This window comes from Balearica regulorum, chromosome 23 (genome assembly GCF_011004875.1).
Source record: "Balearica regulorum gibbericeps isolate bBalReg1 chromosome 23, bBalReg1.pri, whole genome shotgun sequence".
Lineage (NCBI taxonomy): Eukaryota > Metazoa > Chordata > Aves > Gruiformes > Gruidae > Balearica > Balearica regulorum.
Genome location: NC_046206.1, coordinates 174031 through 188920, shown reverse-complemented (window position 1 = coordinate 188920; position 14890 = coordinate 174031). Strand labels below are relative to the sequence as shown.

Here is a 14890-nt window from a genome sequence, read left to right as displayed (position 1 = left end):
TGCAATTTCTCATCTCCTACCCTCCGCATATGGTCTGGAGACACATGGTTGCTTCCTCGATTACCAGCCTGTCCCGGCCGCCCACCTGCCAGCGGGCACGTTAAATGGATGGGAGCGATGCTTGCAGGAAGCGCTTTGTTGCTCTCTTTGATTTTCTGCCCTTGAAATCAAATGCACTGACTTCAAAGTGGGTCAGAGGGAGAGATGACATTATCGCTGTCCCCAGGAAGGGAGAAGGGAGGGAGGTGGGTGCCAGATTTTATTGTGTAGGGGCTTGAAAATGAGGCAGCTGTCTGGAAAGCTAGCTGGAAGGCAGGTCGGCAGCCTCCTCTGGCTCCTTTTGGTCAAATGACTTTGCTGTGTCCGTCTTGCCACCTGTGCGAGGGACAGGGTGACAGTGTGCAGCTGAAGGGCTGGACACAGCCAGACCTAAGCCACCATCAGTCCTCTGTGGGCACCCAGAGCTTTCCCCGCTGCCTGTGTCTGCTCCCACTGCAATGGTGGTGGCCTCGGTTTTGTGCAGGCATGGATAAAGGATAGGGAGAGGTGCAATCTAAGCCGCCTCTTCTCTGTATCTTTCCTTCATTCACTTTCTGCTGTCACCATCCTCCAGCTTCTGGGGGAAATGGAAAGGGACTAAAACCAAGTAAGGAGGTGCTGCCTTTGGTCCTTCCCTCCCTGCCTCCGGTTCCTCTCCGTGGTCTGGGGTGACGGGAAAACCGCTTTGCCAAGGTCCGGAAGCATGATTTGAGACCAGCTGTGCTTGGCAGTGAAACACAGGCTTTCAGGAGGATCTGCAGATTAATCCCCCACTTTCCGGAGCGTCTCTTCCCAAAATCAACTCCTTGTTTACTGAGAACTTTGAATTTTGGAAAAGGACTTCAATGATCTGGTCTCTGATCTCTAGAACAGATCACCCCATGGAAAAATCTGTGTGTGTGTGTGTGTCTCTGCATTTCCATACAGTTTTACCCTCTTTTTTTCTCTTTCTGTGGCTATTGCAACACTATCTACATTCTGGAGAAAAAGCTGAGTTTCATTCACGCTAATTAATTTGTGGGACCGAAGCCCAAATCTGACTGATATATGTGGGAAAACCACCACTGGGATGACTGTCCTTTTTCTGTAACTCCAGAAGAGCTTTTTGTGCCCGGCTCTCGGCATCACGGTGTACGTAGCGCAAGGAGACAAGCCTCGAGCTCTCTCCATTGCTGCTTGCCCTCATTATCTTCAGAAAGATGTTGATACTTGAACAGGAGAAAAGCAGCATCCATTTACAAAGCAGCAAACCTCAGCCAACCTCTCTTTCCTCCAAACACACAGCACGCCCGAGAAGCTCCTCATCCCAAGGGGCACACGCTGGGGATGCAGGACCCCAGCTCCCCTTGCCAGGGTCTGTACGGGCCGTTGCTGTTGGGGGGTGCAAAAGCTTTTACTTCCAATGGGCGTCTTCCTTCCGGGTTATCCTTGGCTGGATACACGTGCGGGTTGGGGCCACGTGCAGAAACCCCTGAATGTCGTCTTGCACCGTGCCGCAGAGGGAGCGGGGACGATCGCAGGGGTCCGGAGCTGCGGCTCGTGCAGCCACGGGTGGTTTCTCTGTGGCAGGCGGCCCCTGAGCAGGTGCTTTGTCAGTGCTGTTGCGGAGAGGAGACCTCGGAGGTAGGCTCAGTCCTGCTGAAAAATTGGTTCCCCAGACTTTAATTTCACAGGTCAAATTGTGTTGCTGTGTCCTACCCTTCCCCACCTGTAGGAAGACAGCAACGCTTGCACGGAGCGATAAGGATGAAAAAGCAAACGTGGCCCAGTCTCTGCCTTGCCGGCATGGAGATTGAAGATTGTCGGGCTCTGGTCTAATCTCCTTTCCTCTCCTTCACAGGCAGCTGAACTGGGAATGGCGTCTGCCTATTACACGTATATCTTCACTAATCTGGTAAGACGTTTTTCTTGGCTTTTCTCCCGTGTGCGTGTAGAGTCATGTTAATGGGAGCTGATCTCCCCGGCCCGTGGGAATGTTGGGAAGAGCCACGTGCTTTTTGTGGAGAAGGGGGAGGGAGGCAAGGAGGGGTGTCCCCCTGTGAACCTGAGCATCAGTCAGGAGAAGTCTTGCCCTGGCCTTCAGGAGGCGAAAGCCAACGGGCGCCCGGCAGCACCGGTTGATCCCGTGCAGCTGCCGAAGGCAGGGTTTGCAAACGTTGTGGCCGGAGCTGGTGCGATGAGATGCGCGGGTCCGGGGGAGGCACCAGCGGACGGGTGGCTCCTGACTGAGGGTTCGGGAGGGTTACGCGGGAGGTGTCAGCCCCCGAGCCCGTTCCCTGCGCCGGGAGAAGGGCGAGCTGCGCCGGGGCGTGCATGCAGAGGGCACCGCGGCCCCGCGCTATTCTGCTGTGCCTCTCAGAGCAGCTGTGCGAGACAAAGGAAAGATGATACCGTAAATGCTGAGAGGCGTAGCGGGGTATATCTTCAGCATGGCCCCTGGTGATTTGGCTTTATAGCTACTAATAACATTAATGGGGGGATCGTGCGGTTAAATCCCCGAGTACTGTGCTAAACAAGGAGTAATGGGCTTAGGCAGCAGCAGGGGGAAACCCAAAATAAACATCAGAGAAACTTCTCTTGCTGCAGCAGCTACAAGGCTCTTGAACAGGCTGCCAAGTGGCGCGGAGGAAATGCTACTGCCAGGAGGCCAGATACCTACCTATTAATGCTGGTGTGGGGATGATGGAAACCTGAGTGCGGCAGGATGGGCCGGATGATTAAGCGGAGGTGCCTTCCAACCCCAAATGATACTCATATTCTCTAATTTCTATTAATATTTATGCCAGGGTGTGCGTGTGCCAGGAAAGCCGAGAGCTGAATCACGCTTTGTGTTTGGGTGGGAGACAGACGGGAACGGATGGAGCCAAATGTGTAGGCAGGAGAGCTGGAGTGGAGAGGAGGAGGGGGAAGGAGTGAAATGGAGGGGTTGAAAGCCAAGAGAGCAATTGGGACAGAGAATGTAAAAGGGATAGGGAAAGGAGATGTCAGAAAAAAGAAAAATGAGAAAGAAAAAAAAAAAAGCCAGAAGCTTCCTACCTGAACTAATAGCATTCTGTTTCCTGCTTAGCGCGTGATACGTAGGTCCTAACCTTGCGTGATGTCAGTCCAGCAAGAGCAAGCTTTGCTGCACCTGTTTATCCCCATGCAAACAATTGGCGCTGGGCAGGAAAGCGAAAGGAAGGGGTGTACCTGGAGGGGATCAGGCAGCGATGGGTGCTGAGGGAAGCGCTGTGCCCTCGGGGGGTGAAGGGCACTCAGTGGCTGCTGCTCCGTGGTTTCTCACCCCCAGTGCCAGCCCCGAGTCAGAGCGTAGCTGCTGGTGGAGCTGGTAAGGGACAGTGGCCGTCCCCATCAGATCCCTCTCACAGTGCTAAACCACTCCACTCCCAGCAAGTAGTTTTCCTCTTGCTCTCCAGTCCAACAGCTGTTTCTTGTTCCACTTGCCTTCCCCAGCTCCGACAGTCGCTGTGCACGCCACGGACCGGGGCTGCGCACGTAGTAAGGGATTTCCACTTGCACATCGCCAGCACAGTGGAGTCCGTGCTCCTGGATGATGCTCAGACAACAGAAATAACTGTAAAAATTAAGCTCCCCACTGCCGCCGCCGCCACCACCAGCAGACTGGTTTTGATCGTGGGCGTGATTAAGTGTTTGCTTGAGGTCGGGAGGTGAAATTTGTCTTTGAAACCCACTCATCTAGTGTGATGCAGTTATGGCAGGTGAGAAAGAGATGAATTTAGTTGCCATTCACTCTCAAAGGATATTAATTTGTTTACCCAGGCTATTTTACCAGTTGGCCCAAAAGACCAGCCCTCAGCAGAACTAACTGGATTTTTGGCAGGGACCGTTAAAGAAAGGTGACATCAGGCAAAACCTGGGCAGATGGAAGAGATGTTTAAGGAAATTAGTAATATTTAAATGGCGATGAAAGATGGGAGTGAGCAATTTAGACTAATAAATCTGGAGGGATTATCAGGCTCCTAATGAACCCTCTGAGGTTTTGCAATCACTGCCTAATAGAAAAGATAAAATCATAGTGAGCTGCTGTCAAGGGGAACAAGCAAAAAGATGGCTTTAAATGGAAGAACCACCCATCAGAAGGGGAATAGACAGTCTGTATAGCATTAAGCTGCTTGGAGATGGAAAAATATTTCAGGCAAAAAAAGAAAAGGGGATAAAATGCTGAATTAAACACCTGCCCTGCGGCACTAGAGGGGGATTCTGTTTCCGTCTTCTAGCATTAATTTTATTTAATAAGCACATCCCAGCCAACAGCTAGTTGTGTCTCGCAGCTCTTCTCTCTGCAGAGGGTTAGATGAAGGCAAGTTGCTGCAACTCCCCTGGCGCCGGTCCGTGGGGAGAGCGATTCGGGGGTGACGGCTCCTCCGTAGCCAGCCTGATGACTGCAGATAGCGCCAGCGTTGCTCTCCCCGCCGTTCAGCGGGGAGGCAGAGCGGCGCGTGAAAGCAGATGCCAGCCTTTGGCAGGAGATTGCGGGAGCAAATGAGGAGGAAGTCCTCGGCCCCCAATACGTTTCCATCGGAGCCGAGGCGAGCAGCCTGGTGTAAAAATATCCACAGGCTAATTTACTGCATGCGGATTCATTATCAGCCTCCTTCAGCCAGCTCAAGGGACCTCTTTTGTCAGCAACAGCAGCTCAACAAATTTTCTAGGAGTCCTAATGAAACTCGCAGAACAGAGCACGTCTGTTGCATTTTCCTTCCCTGAGTTCCTCATCTGCGTACGAGGTACTCGTGGCAGCTAAGCATCCTTCTGTCCTCAGTCCCCTTGCAGAAAATCTCCATTTGACCCCAGTTTCTTCGTGGCATCTCCACACGGTGACAAACTCCCTTGCTCTGGGGCTTGCAATTTCCTGATGATTAATTGCAAACGTTGACCCAGTGGCCAGCTGCTCCCTGTGGCTGGGCTTGTGCGGTGCTGAGCTGGGCTCAGAGCTGCTCATCGTCCCTTCCCCGCTCCCCGGCAGGGCACAGCGTCTCTGTGTATCCACGCAGCTTCTGACTGTGTAAGGGGCGATGGTGTGCTCCGTAATAACAGCAGTAGTAGTAATAATGCTAATAATGCCAGTGTATAAATAGACCATTGGAAACAGGCTGTTGTGCATAGGAAAAATGTTCCTCCTAGTGCTGGAAATCCTTGAAATCTGCAGCGCAGAGCAGGAGGGGTGTTGGATGTCTCCAGAATCCTATGCTACAATTACTTCTTTTAGCTTGTTAATTCTGTGTAGCTTGTTGTTGGTTTTGTCTTTTTTTTTTTTTTCCCTCTCTTTTTTTCCTCTTCCCCCCCCCCCTTTTTTTTTTTTTAATATAATGTATGGACCTCAGGCTAGGTTTATATTTCAAAACATTTATCAAGGAGATTAGATAGAAATAATTGAAACTATTAAAATTATTACTGTAAGAAGGGAGGTGTAAAGGAGTTTTACTAGTGCCTTGAGTCAGATGCTCTATTCATTGGATGCAGTTTTGTTCCCTGACAATATTGTGCAGAGGTGTTGGTGCTGATAAAACAGCTGCTGTATTCAATTTCCAGAGACCAGATAAATCAGTTTTGGTTTGGTTTTTTGCTTCCTTCTTTGTTAGTGATTTATAAAGAGGTTGGTCTTCATACAGGATGAGGTTTTCAAAGCTGAATTGTCACTCTGGATGCCCCGCTGGAAATGGAGGGGAAGACAGTGCCCAAATCACCCAGACAACATCACACGTTTCAGCAGTGGCTTGTCATTACGGTAACATCGGTTGGGAAGAGAGAATGACGTAAAGCAAAGCCGAGGGCAAGTGCACTATGGGTTAGTGTTTGGCTGGGACTGTGGAGCTTGGGTTTGTAGTCCTGCTTTGTGAAATTACCTTCTCTTGGTGAAGTGACCTTCTCTTTCTGTGTCTGGTTCCACGGTATGAGTTCTAGCCTGGGCCGCGGTGCTTGACCCCGCTGCACCAGCTCCGCCGGCCGCGAGCACCCTCGCTCTCCCTTGCACTCGAGCACAAGCGAAGAAGGCGGGCTCTCTTGTTACGCTTTGACATATTTTACCTTGCGGTCCAGCCTGCCTTCCGGATTCCCAGTACTGATGCAAACCTTTTCGTAGAGCCCTGATCATTCCCTGGATTTATTGTTCATATTTTCAGTGGCATGTGGTAGCAGAGCAAACAAATCAGGTTTTTGCAAGGATGCCAGAGCAATTTCTCCTCATTCTAGTTAGCATGAGAAAAGGAGGATTTAGACGAAGCAGTGATCTGTACCTCCCTGCGTTTTGCTGCCTGTGCTACCTTACCTGTCTTGGGTCTTCTTTATGTGTTGTTCAGAGTCTATCCTGTGCTTGATTTCCAGTTGTTGAGTAAATCATTCTCTCGGATACAGCCCAGGCCCTCTGCTATGAGAGGAAAAGTCTCTCTTTTTCTTTATCCTCATGGTGTCTTGTCCTATTTTGTCTTTCAGACTTTCTACCCCTTGTTTTCCAAGAGCTGTGCTTTTCAGGTCCTAACGTTAGCACTTGACCTCTTTGCTCTTTGAGGATTGGACACTCTTCAAACAGGCTCCCTGCAGAGAAGTTGAAGTAAATTGCTTTTGCTAAGGATGTGGGCAATGTATTTTCCTAAATTGCTCTTGTCTGAAGAACAGCCTCCAAAATTTAATAGTTCTCCTTGCATGAGGAGGTAAAAGACCTATCCTTACTAGCATATGGCACACTGATGCTTTTGTGATGTATCAACTTTGTAAAAGCAAACAGATTATATATGGACATTTCCCCTAAATTGTCCCTCAGTTCACTGAGATCATAGTTCCTCTTTAACTCCATGAATAGCCAAATAACAGTGCCTGGGGTAGATCTCTCACATCCACTTACCTACTCAAAAGGCCACAATTTGTTGCTCTGATGACTTTTTTTTTTCTTCCAGAGAAATTGATTTTTACATGTGGCCCATTATAAACTTATTGACTCTGTCAATAGTTTATAAATAAACTGAGTCTTTCAAGAAAACCATAAAGCACTTAACATAATATTGTCCACTTGAGTAAATAAATAAATGTGTTCTTAGAGGAGCTTAGGAATAATTAACAGACTCGGCGGCTCAGCCCTGAGGGCAGCAGCATCCAGAGAGGCAAAGGCAGGCATTCTCTCCACTGCTGCATCTAACAGAGGCAGTCTGATGATCTCAGGGGAGAAACTGATCGCTGGTGCCAGACTGTGAAGAACTGACCATTGCAGGAGCCAAACATCCCAGTCACGTAGTAATGACACAACCATGCGCGAGGCTGGTAGCGATGCTCGGGCGGTGGTCCCTGGCGTGCCTCTGTTACGGAGGAGGGGAACCCTGGGAGAGTCATTCACTCTAATCTGTGTTTTGTCTCCTTTGTTGATTTGTATGGTTTTCTCCCTTGTTGTACTCTTAGCGCTGTTAATGATCTCCATCGGTGCAAGAGAGCTGTAGGCGATCTCAGTGACACGGGAGCCTAAAGTCTTTCCAAGTTTCTTGTGAGGAATTCCGGTTTTAGCCATTTGCTTGGGTGTCCCTGGAGGAAGAGTAGTCCTTCTGCTCCCCTCTCTGTCAGCAAGTCTTGCTCCGGGCTCAACGTGTTGTTCGTGCCTGAACTGTGAAAACCTGGCGTAAGAGCAGAGCAGTCGCACCAAATCTGTTCCGAGTAGACAGCACCAGGATGGTACCTTCTGCATCTTTGGACTAAGTGCACTCGTCCTGACACCCACGGCCTGGGGAGAGTTTTGTTTGCCCCAAGAACCAAGAGCTGAGACACTTTACCTCCTCTGGTTAACCCTAAAAGGGTGAATAATGATGCACCTTGGCATCCAGTGGTGTCAGCAGTGCAGTCACTAGAGCTGTGCTGACTATGCACTGGCTGAAGGTTTGGCTCTTACACGAAAGCTGCCAGGCAATCTCGGTATGGGAATTGAAACTCTGTGTTTGGAGGGTGACAGCTTTGCTAAGCACCACATAGTCTTGAAACGGAAGTTTTGCCAGAGCGAGGGCTTAATAGAGAAATGGAAGCCTTGGCCCAGTATTCTCCTTCCCATCCCACATAAAAATAGAGAAGGAACAGTAAGTACAGTGTGTTCTGGACCCGCAGCAAGCTTGTGCCTGGTGTAAATCAGCCTTCGCTGCCGTCAGAGGGCCGGATCCTTGGCTGGGACCGAGGGGAATGAGGTCAGTGCAGTCTGCTGAGCTCTCACAGCACCAGGAGTTTTTCCTGCTGAGCACTGGGCAATGACAGCATCAGAAGGTGTTTTGGAGGCTGCTAATCAGCAGATCCAAAAATCCAATAAAGCCCTTGCAGTAATTAAGAGAGGAAGATAACCACGTGTGTATGAGCAAGAGAGAGGAGGGAGGGATGGGGACATCTTCGTGTCGGTGCAGGCTGAACTGAACAAATCCTGGTCCTTTCTGCAGGCTGGGATGGGGTGAGGTCAAGCAGGGTGTGGGAAGGTCCTTAGACTTTATGCTTGTCTTCACTGTGCAGGTAGTGGCCGCTGTGTCCCTGCTTCCCGGGCGATCTAGGTTATTAAAAATGTGATAAGAATCGAGTTAGGGAGCGAGGTTCTGCACACACAAATGGGATGCAGAACAATATCACCAGCTAAATCGATAAAGCTGGAAGGAGTTCAATAGCTGATGCAGAGCACTGAATAGCAAACCGGCCGTCTCGCCACTGCGGGGTGAGCAATTACCAGGAGCCACTCGCTGAAGTGAGACCGCAGCGTGGCAGCACGGGGGAGTCTCGAGGGTTCACAGCTACACAGTTTAAAAAACATTTGCTTATCAGGCAGCCTGTTGTGACACTAATAATCCCCTGCCTGACTGGCCCCTTCCACGCAGAAGTCTCCAGCCTCTTCCCAGACTTGGGAGGGAGAGTGTGATCGGGGCCGGTAGCGAGGGAAGACCTGGACACTATTTGTGGGGTCTGCTTTAGTCTGGGAGTAGATTACTTAGGTGCAGGTTTGGGAGGGTATTTCATTAGTTACATGCTTAAAAACAAATCCTGGCTTTGATGCTTTGCATCGTAAGGCACGTTGTTAATCCAGGTCTCTATCAGGCTGAATTGTGCTGTCGGGTTTTTAATTGCTTGCTATTTTTTGCTCTGTGCCTCAGTTTCCTCCTCTGTATTGTGGATATAATCATTTCCTGGCACGAGTCCTCATGGGGCAAGGCAGCAGTGATTTTGTACGTGGACGCGGCACCGTGCTGTGACAACGTGAGGAGCAGCATGTTGCTGCTGCTGTGTTACAGAGCCGTAGTGAAATAGGCAGGGCAGGAGCGGGATTTCCATCAGAAACCCACCAGCGCGTTGCGGGAGCCCCGTCACCGGTGCAGGCTGAGGTGGGAGAGGGCTTGCGGAGGCCGAGTCCTGGTTGGGATCAACTGGCACGCAATCCAAACGTGTGAATCGAGAGTCCCGCACTGAGTAATATGCTTCCACCTTATGGGTTTATGTTCCTAATGGAATGGAGACTATAGCCTGTAAATCTCCCGATCGTAATTCACAGCTAGCGACGCCAGAAAATCCAAGTTCGTGGCTTTAAAATCATGAATTACAGAGCTTGGCTGTGTGGCTTTTATATTAGGCAGGTTCTCCCAGTGATCTAAATGTTCGGGTCACTCCATAGGTTTTGTCTGCTCCTGTAAAGCGAGAATGCAGGTCGAGTGCCGCACGAAGCACAGCAACCCAAGAGTGACTTCATCCTCTAATAACTCCTCCAGTGCTGTCTCCCAGGGAACCCCTTTGTATTCAATTAGCTAATGTGTGCCTAGCACTTTGAAAATATAGAGTGCCATAGAATTGCTAAGTGTTGTTATTTAACAGCACATATTTAGTGGTTGCAGCCCTGTAGTAGAAGTCAGAAAATCTACGCTGTAATTGCCTGGTGCTGCTGCAGAATTTGCTGTGATTTGAGCAAAGCCTGGGGATTTTTCTTCAGTAAAAGTTCATTAATTTTGGCTGCAGACCTTCAGGGCCTACTTTTTCTGAGATCTCATGAAACAGAATATTGACTTTTGGTGGGTGCTTTAAAAACCAGACTGAAAGAGGAGGAAGAATTCAGGCAGCTGGGATCGGTGTACCTGAAATTAGCCTTGGCATGATCTTTGGTCTTCTCTGTACCTCAGGTTGTGCTACTTTGCATAAAGGAGCTGGACCGAGGTGGAGGGCAAAGTACTGGTCAACTATTGCAATTGCTCCAGTGTAAGGAGTGTGGGGGGGAAATCATTGGCGGTGGAGGAGGAAGTAATCGGGGAGATGCTGTTTGCACCCATCTCTTTTGATTTGCACCCTCTTGTGTTCAACGGGTACCCCGATCTTGCCTGACAGCACGCGGTTACAAAGCTGTATTTGTGCAGGCAGAGAAGGCTAGGACAAGGCGCACCAGGGCTTGGAGTTGCCCATTAAACAGAATCTGCTGACAGGTGTGAGTTATTTTCCTAATGGCTCCTTGCTCTTATTGCCTTGGAAAGCTATCTTCTAGCCTGCAAAAGCACCAGCCAGCACTGCAGATAAGGAAGAGTAACTACACGAGGAGAGGCAGCTGTGAAACTACTCTGTGTAAGCACTAGCCCCATCAGCTTTGTCTAGCAGTCAAGGCAAGGTCAGTTATATATACCGTAGTTGTGCTTGGATTGTTTAAAATTTTTCCTAGCTTAGGCAAAAGTCAGCTTCGTTACATCTCAGTGAGAAATCCTTGGATCTGACACTGAATCCCTGTGCTCCTGCATGCAGAGCCACTCCTGTGTCTGAGACTTGCTCCTCAAGTATGAACAGTATTCCTCTACCTCAGTCTGACCTTCGAAAAGGTGAACGCGTCAACACTTGCACACAAACACGCGGTGAGAGGAGCCATCTGAGATCATTTCCAAGAGCAGGGTTTCCCAACGCCTTTTCCTGACCACGCTCACCTCTTGCCAGGCAGCGTCAGAGGCTCGGCCATCGCCCTGCCATCAGGAGGTAGGACCGGGGCTGTGGCCCATGGGCCGTCAAGCTCTGGGAATCAGCTGAGGGGTGCAGGTCTTGAATGGCAAATGAGCTTGTGTTTGCAAAATGTGGGTTTGGAAACGTCAAGCATGGTGAATGACTGTGTAGGAAAGGGAAAAAAAAAAACAAATGAGGACAGAAGCTGAGCTGGCAGCTACTGGAGTATCCGGATGCTCTCACCCCTTTGCCCTCCGTAGCAAGCCTGGCCTCACCAAATCTCTTATCCCGTTGCAAATGAAGTGTGTCCCCCAAGGACGGTTTATCTCCATCTCATTGCATAGGCAGCTCATGGCTCATTTGCTTGTTTCTGACCTGGGTCCGCAGAATGCTTTTGTGCACATCTGATGGAAAAACATTTAAAGGCAGAGAGTTGGAGCTGGAGCAGAGGGAAGGGACGGGGAGCAGTGCAGGGAAAGGGTCGCGTACAGGCCATGTGATCTGTGTGTTACAGAGGTGGATGTTTTATGAGCGTGACAGCTACAGAAATGGGGTTTTCTGCAGCTGGAGGCTTGCCTAGAAAAAGACAGATATGGAGAGCATTGGCTGTAGAGAAAGACCGAAGCTTGCAATGACCACCTACCACTAATGGGAGCTGGGAAAAAGCTGCTGTTAACATTTGAACCAGAGCAAATTGTTGACTCCGGTGGGAGTGTGTCCAGGTCTGTCTGCGGTCGCTTTGTCAGTCAGCGAGCCCAGCAGCTGCCTCCATCCTTGGTGGGGTGCAGGAATGCGGGTGGGGATCTGTCCCAAAAGCTGCGCAGGGAGCTGAGTCGGGGGCTGGGACTGACCCCGTTGCTCAGTCAGCCCGAGCAGACTGTACTCGTGGGTTCAGCCTTGCGCCTGCTGCGTGGTCGGGGCACATCTCACCTCTGCCTCAGTTTCCCCTATGTGAATTGAGACAGGCGGGGCTCATTCCCTCACCCAGGCATTGCTCATTTAAGGAGCAGAGCGTAACAAACCTGCCAGGGTCTGAGCAACCTGAAAAGCTTAGAAGTGTTTTCAGGGGAGAAAAGACATAATAAATAAAGGCACTAATTTCAGCTGCCTTGAGATTGGGGCAGTCCGGCCTGAGACTGAAGCCTTGGACTCTGTGTTTTGGTACATAACATCTCATTTTCCTTCTGCCGTAAAGAATCCAAGAGGGCAGCCGGGCAGCTGCGTGCGTCGTGCCTTCTGCAATTTGCCTCCCGGCTCTGGCTGGGTGGAGGCTGTGTTTTGTAGGGGCTCGACATATCTCCTGCTGCTCTGCTTGCCTCCAGGAACTCCTCGGGCCCAGGTCCTCATTAGCCATCTGCCTTCGTTGTGCGGGTTGACAGGATGCCGTGGGTAAATGGATAACCTGTCAGGAAGGCAGGAGGATAATATCATTCAAATGAATCAATAGTTCACAGGCAATTTCATGTTACCTAACGTTAATGCGGTTGTGTCCAAAACGCACTTAATCCTGTGTCTGATCACATTCTTGTGGGAGTTTGCCGTGCTGGAATAGTCTTGTAACTCCATGTTTCGGAGATTTACAGACGTTGTTGCTACGTGCACGCATACGCAGGAAAGATAAAAAATGACTTGACTTGCTGAGATCTCATAGTCCACAGAGCCAAAAGACATTCGTATTAGTGATGGAAGAGAATGGGTATCCAGCAGTTTCTGAAACTATTACTCCCACCTTCTCGCTCCATTTTAGCAATTAGCAAAAGAGAAATTAGTGAGGAAGGCACCATTATTTCCTGCTAATAGGACAAGGAGGGCTGGACTCATCTCCAGGAGCTGGCTTTGTCGTGTAACTGCTTCTTCCATTGACATGAGTAGCAAAATAGAGCTCTCCGGTTTTGCTTTGTTTTTTTTATGCAGTCGTTTTATACATCTTACCATTTTGCTCTTCAGAAATGCAAGAGGATAGGCTCTGCACCAAAGCCCACAGTCTAAGCACCTTCCCACCCTCCACAGGGCCATGAGGATGTCCTGTGATTGACATCTCCTCCTGGTACCCGATGGCACAAAGGAGCAGGGCAGGATTTGCCCTGTGAGGAGGAACCGATTTAATTTAACAGTTTAACCTTTGTATCGCTGACTTGGATATGGTGGTGGTAGAGCAACTTCACTAAGTGGATGATATTTGCCACCCAGGCTGGGGTCCAGTTCAGGGCACTCTCAAAGGAAACTAAAAATGGTAAAAAAAGGACGTTAATTTCTTTCCAGACATGAGTCTCCACAGTCTGGTGGTCTTGGTGGCCTGGGGATCCCTCCTGCCCTGGGTTTGGATGGACAACCGCTGCCCGTGTGCTTGCACTGTCTGGGGCTCTCAGCTGTAGCAATACCTGTGCACAGCAATGTTTTCATGGTGAACGGAGCAAGGAGCTCTTTCTGGGAGTGCCTTGGAGAGAGCGTTCCTTGAGAAGTATAAATCTGCTAAGGAGCTCTGTGATCTGGACCTTCCACAACAGAGCTGACCTTCTCTGGCCAGTTATAGCAGATTACCAGCTTCATCTGAAAAATACCACCTACCTCCCTGCCTCTGCTGTAACCCCTGTGCTACAGGGAACCTCCTGTCAGAAGAGTTGGTTTGTAAGCCGCAAAGAATAACACCACACACAGGAATGGCTGGCTGGCAGGAACTGCGGCTCAGAAATTAAAAGTTCCCAGAACCCACTTTGGAGGGATTTTGGTCTTTTTGTGGAACTTGGCCAACTTGGCTGACATCTCCATTAAAAGCCTGAGATGGACAGCTTGCTGAGTCGGGTCCTGGTTAGCGCCAGGCTCTTCCTGACCAGCCAGCGGGTGGATTTCAGCTCCAACTTGGAGGTGGTAGGTTCCAGCGTGCAGGTCCCTGTAGCTGCATGGTCCCATCTTCTCTTCAGTGGTATTGAGTGCTTCTGAAGATTTTGGTGCCTGTTTTCTTCCCTAATTCCGTTTTCTGTTTTGGGTTCCTGTAGGAGTTTTCTCTCCAGCGCCTGGACAGCCTGCTGGACGACCGAGTCAACATCCTGGGATTTTCCATTTTCAACCAGTCTCATGCTTTCTTCCAAGAGTTTGTCCAGAGCCTCAACCAGTCCTGGCAGGAGAACTGTGATCACGCTCCTTTTACTGGGCCAGCAGTAAGTAAAATTCATTCCCATCGTCCACAGCCTCCCTGAGTCAGGAGCTGCTATAACCCATCAGGAAGACCTTGTGAAAAGAGCTGCAGACTGGTTCCGAGCAGATGCTGGCAATGCAGTGTGAGTGAAGACCATGCAGAGGCAGAAACTCTAGTCTCAAATATTTGGGTGCGTGGTATTGACAAATTATTTAATTCAGATAACCCCTGGGCGAAAGAGCTCGGGCACATCACCAGGCTGCTGTCGTCCCGCTGTACCTTGGATTGGCTTTCGCGGTTGTCAGTCCTGGGGAGATGGTGGTCCAGGAATGGAAGAATGAACCAGACAGAGCACCTTAGTTAAGTAGGCAGGAGAGGACTTGGGGTGTCATGCTGGGGAGCATCCTGGTCTGGAGAATACTGAAGCGATCCTGAAACTCTGTGGTTGCCCAAAGGGGCCTTGGGGAACCATGTGGGTATAGACCTTTAGAGGGCTTGTCTGTACTTGAATGGCTGTACGGCTTTAAATTCAAGCCTGGTCTTAATTTGAATTATATCTAGTATGTGAGTGCAGGGGATGATGCAGCCTTGATTCAGTGTCTCCTTTGTGAAAATTTGTCCCTGTGTATTTACCGCTAGGAAAATGGCTTGAGGAAGCGGGAGTCTGGATGCAAATAGCGTAGAAAGGGCTGGGCTTAGGCAGATGCCAAGGGGCTGCGTTATGTTGCGTGCTCTAACATCTCCCTGATGAGTGTGCAGATCAGCACTGAAATCTTCCCTAGGGAC

The 14890-nt window shown here is 49.9% G+C and overlaps 1 protein-coding gene across 8 annotated transcripts in view; it reads left to right on the top strand.

Moving 5' to 3' along the window:
- Positions 1-14890, top strand: part of GRIK4 (glutamate ionotropic receptor kainate type subunit 4) — a 205275-nt gene that overhangs the window by 145218 nt on the left and 45167 nt on the right. For all 8 annotated transcript variants that reach the window (XR_012838751.1, XM_075774522.1, XM_075774523.1 and 5 more), the window contains 2 exons: positions 1880-1933; positions 13965-14126. Coding sequence is in view for 7 of the 8 variants with exons in the window: in XM_075774522.1 (XP_075630637.1) it covers positions 1880-1933; positions 13965-14126 (216 nt within the window). In the remaining variant the exon portion in view is untranslated. The remainder of the gene's footprint in view (positions 1-1879; positions 1934-13964; positions 14127-14890) is intronic.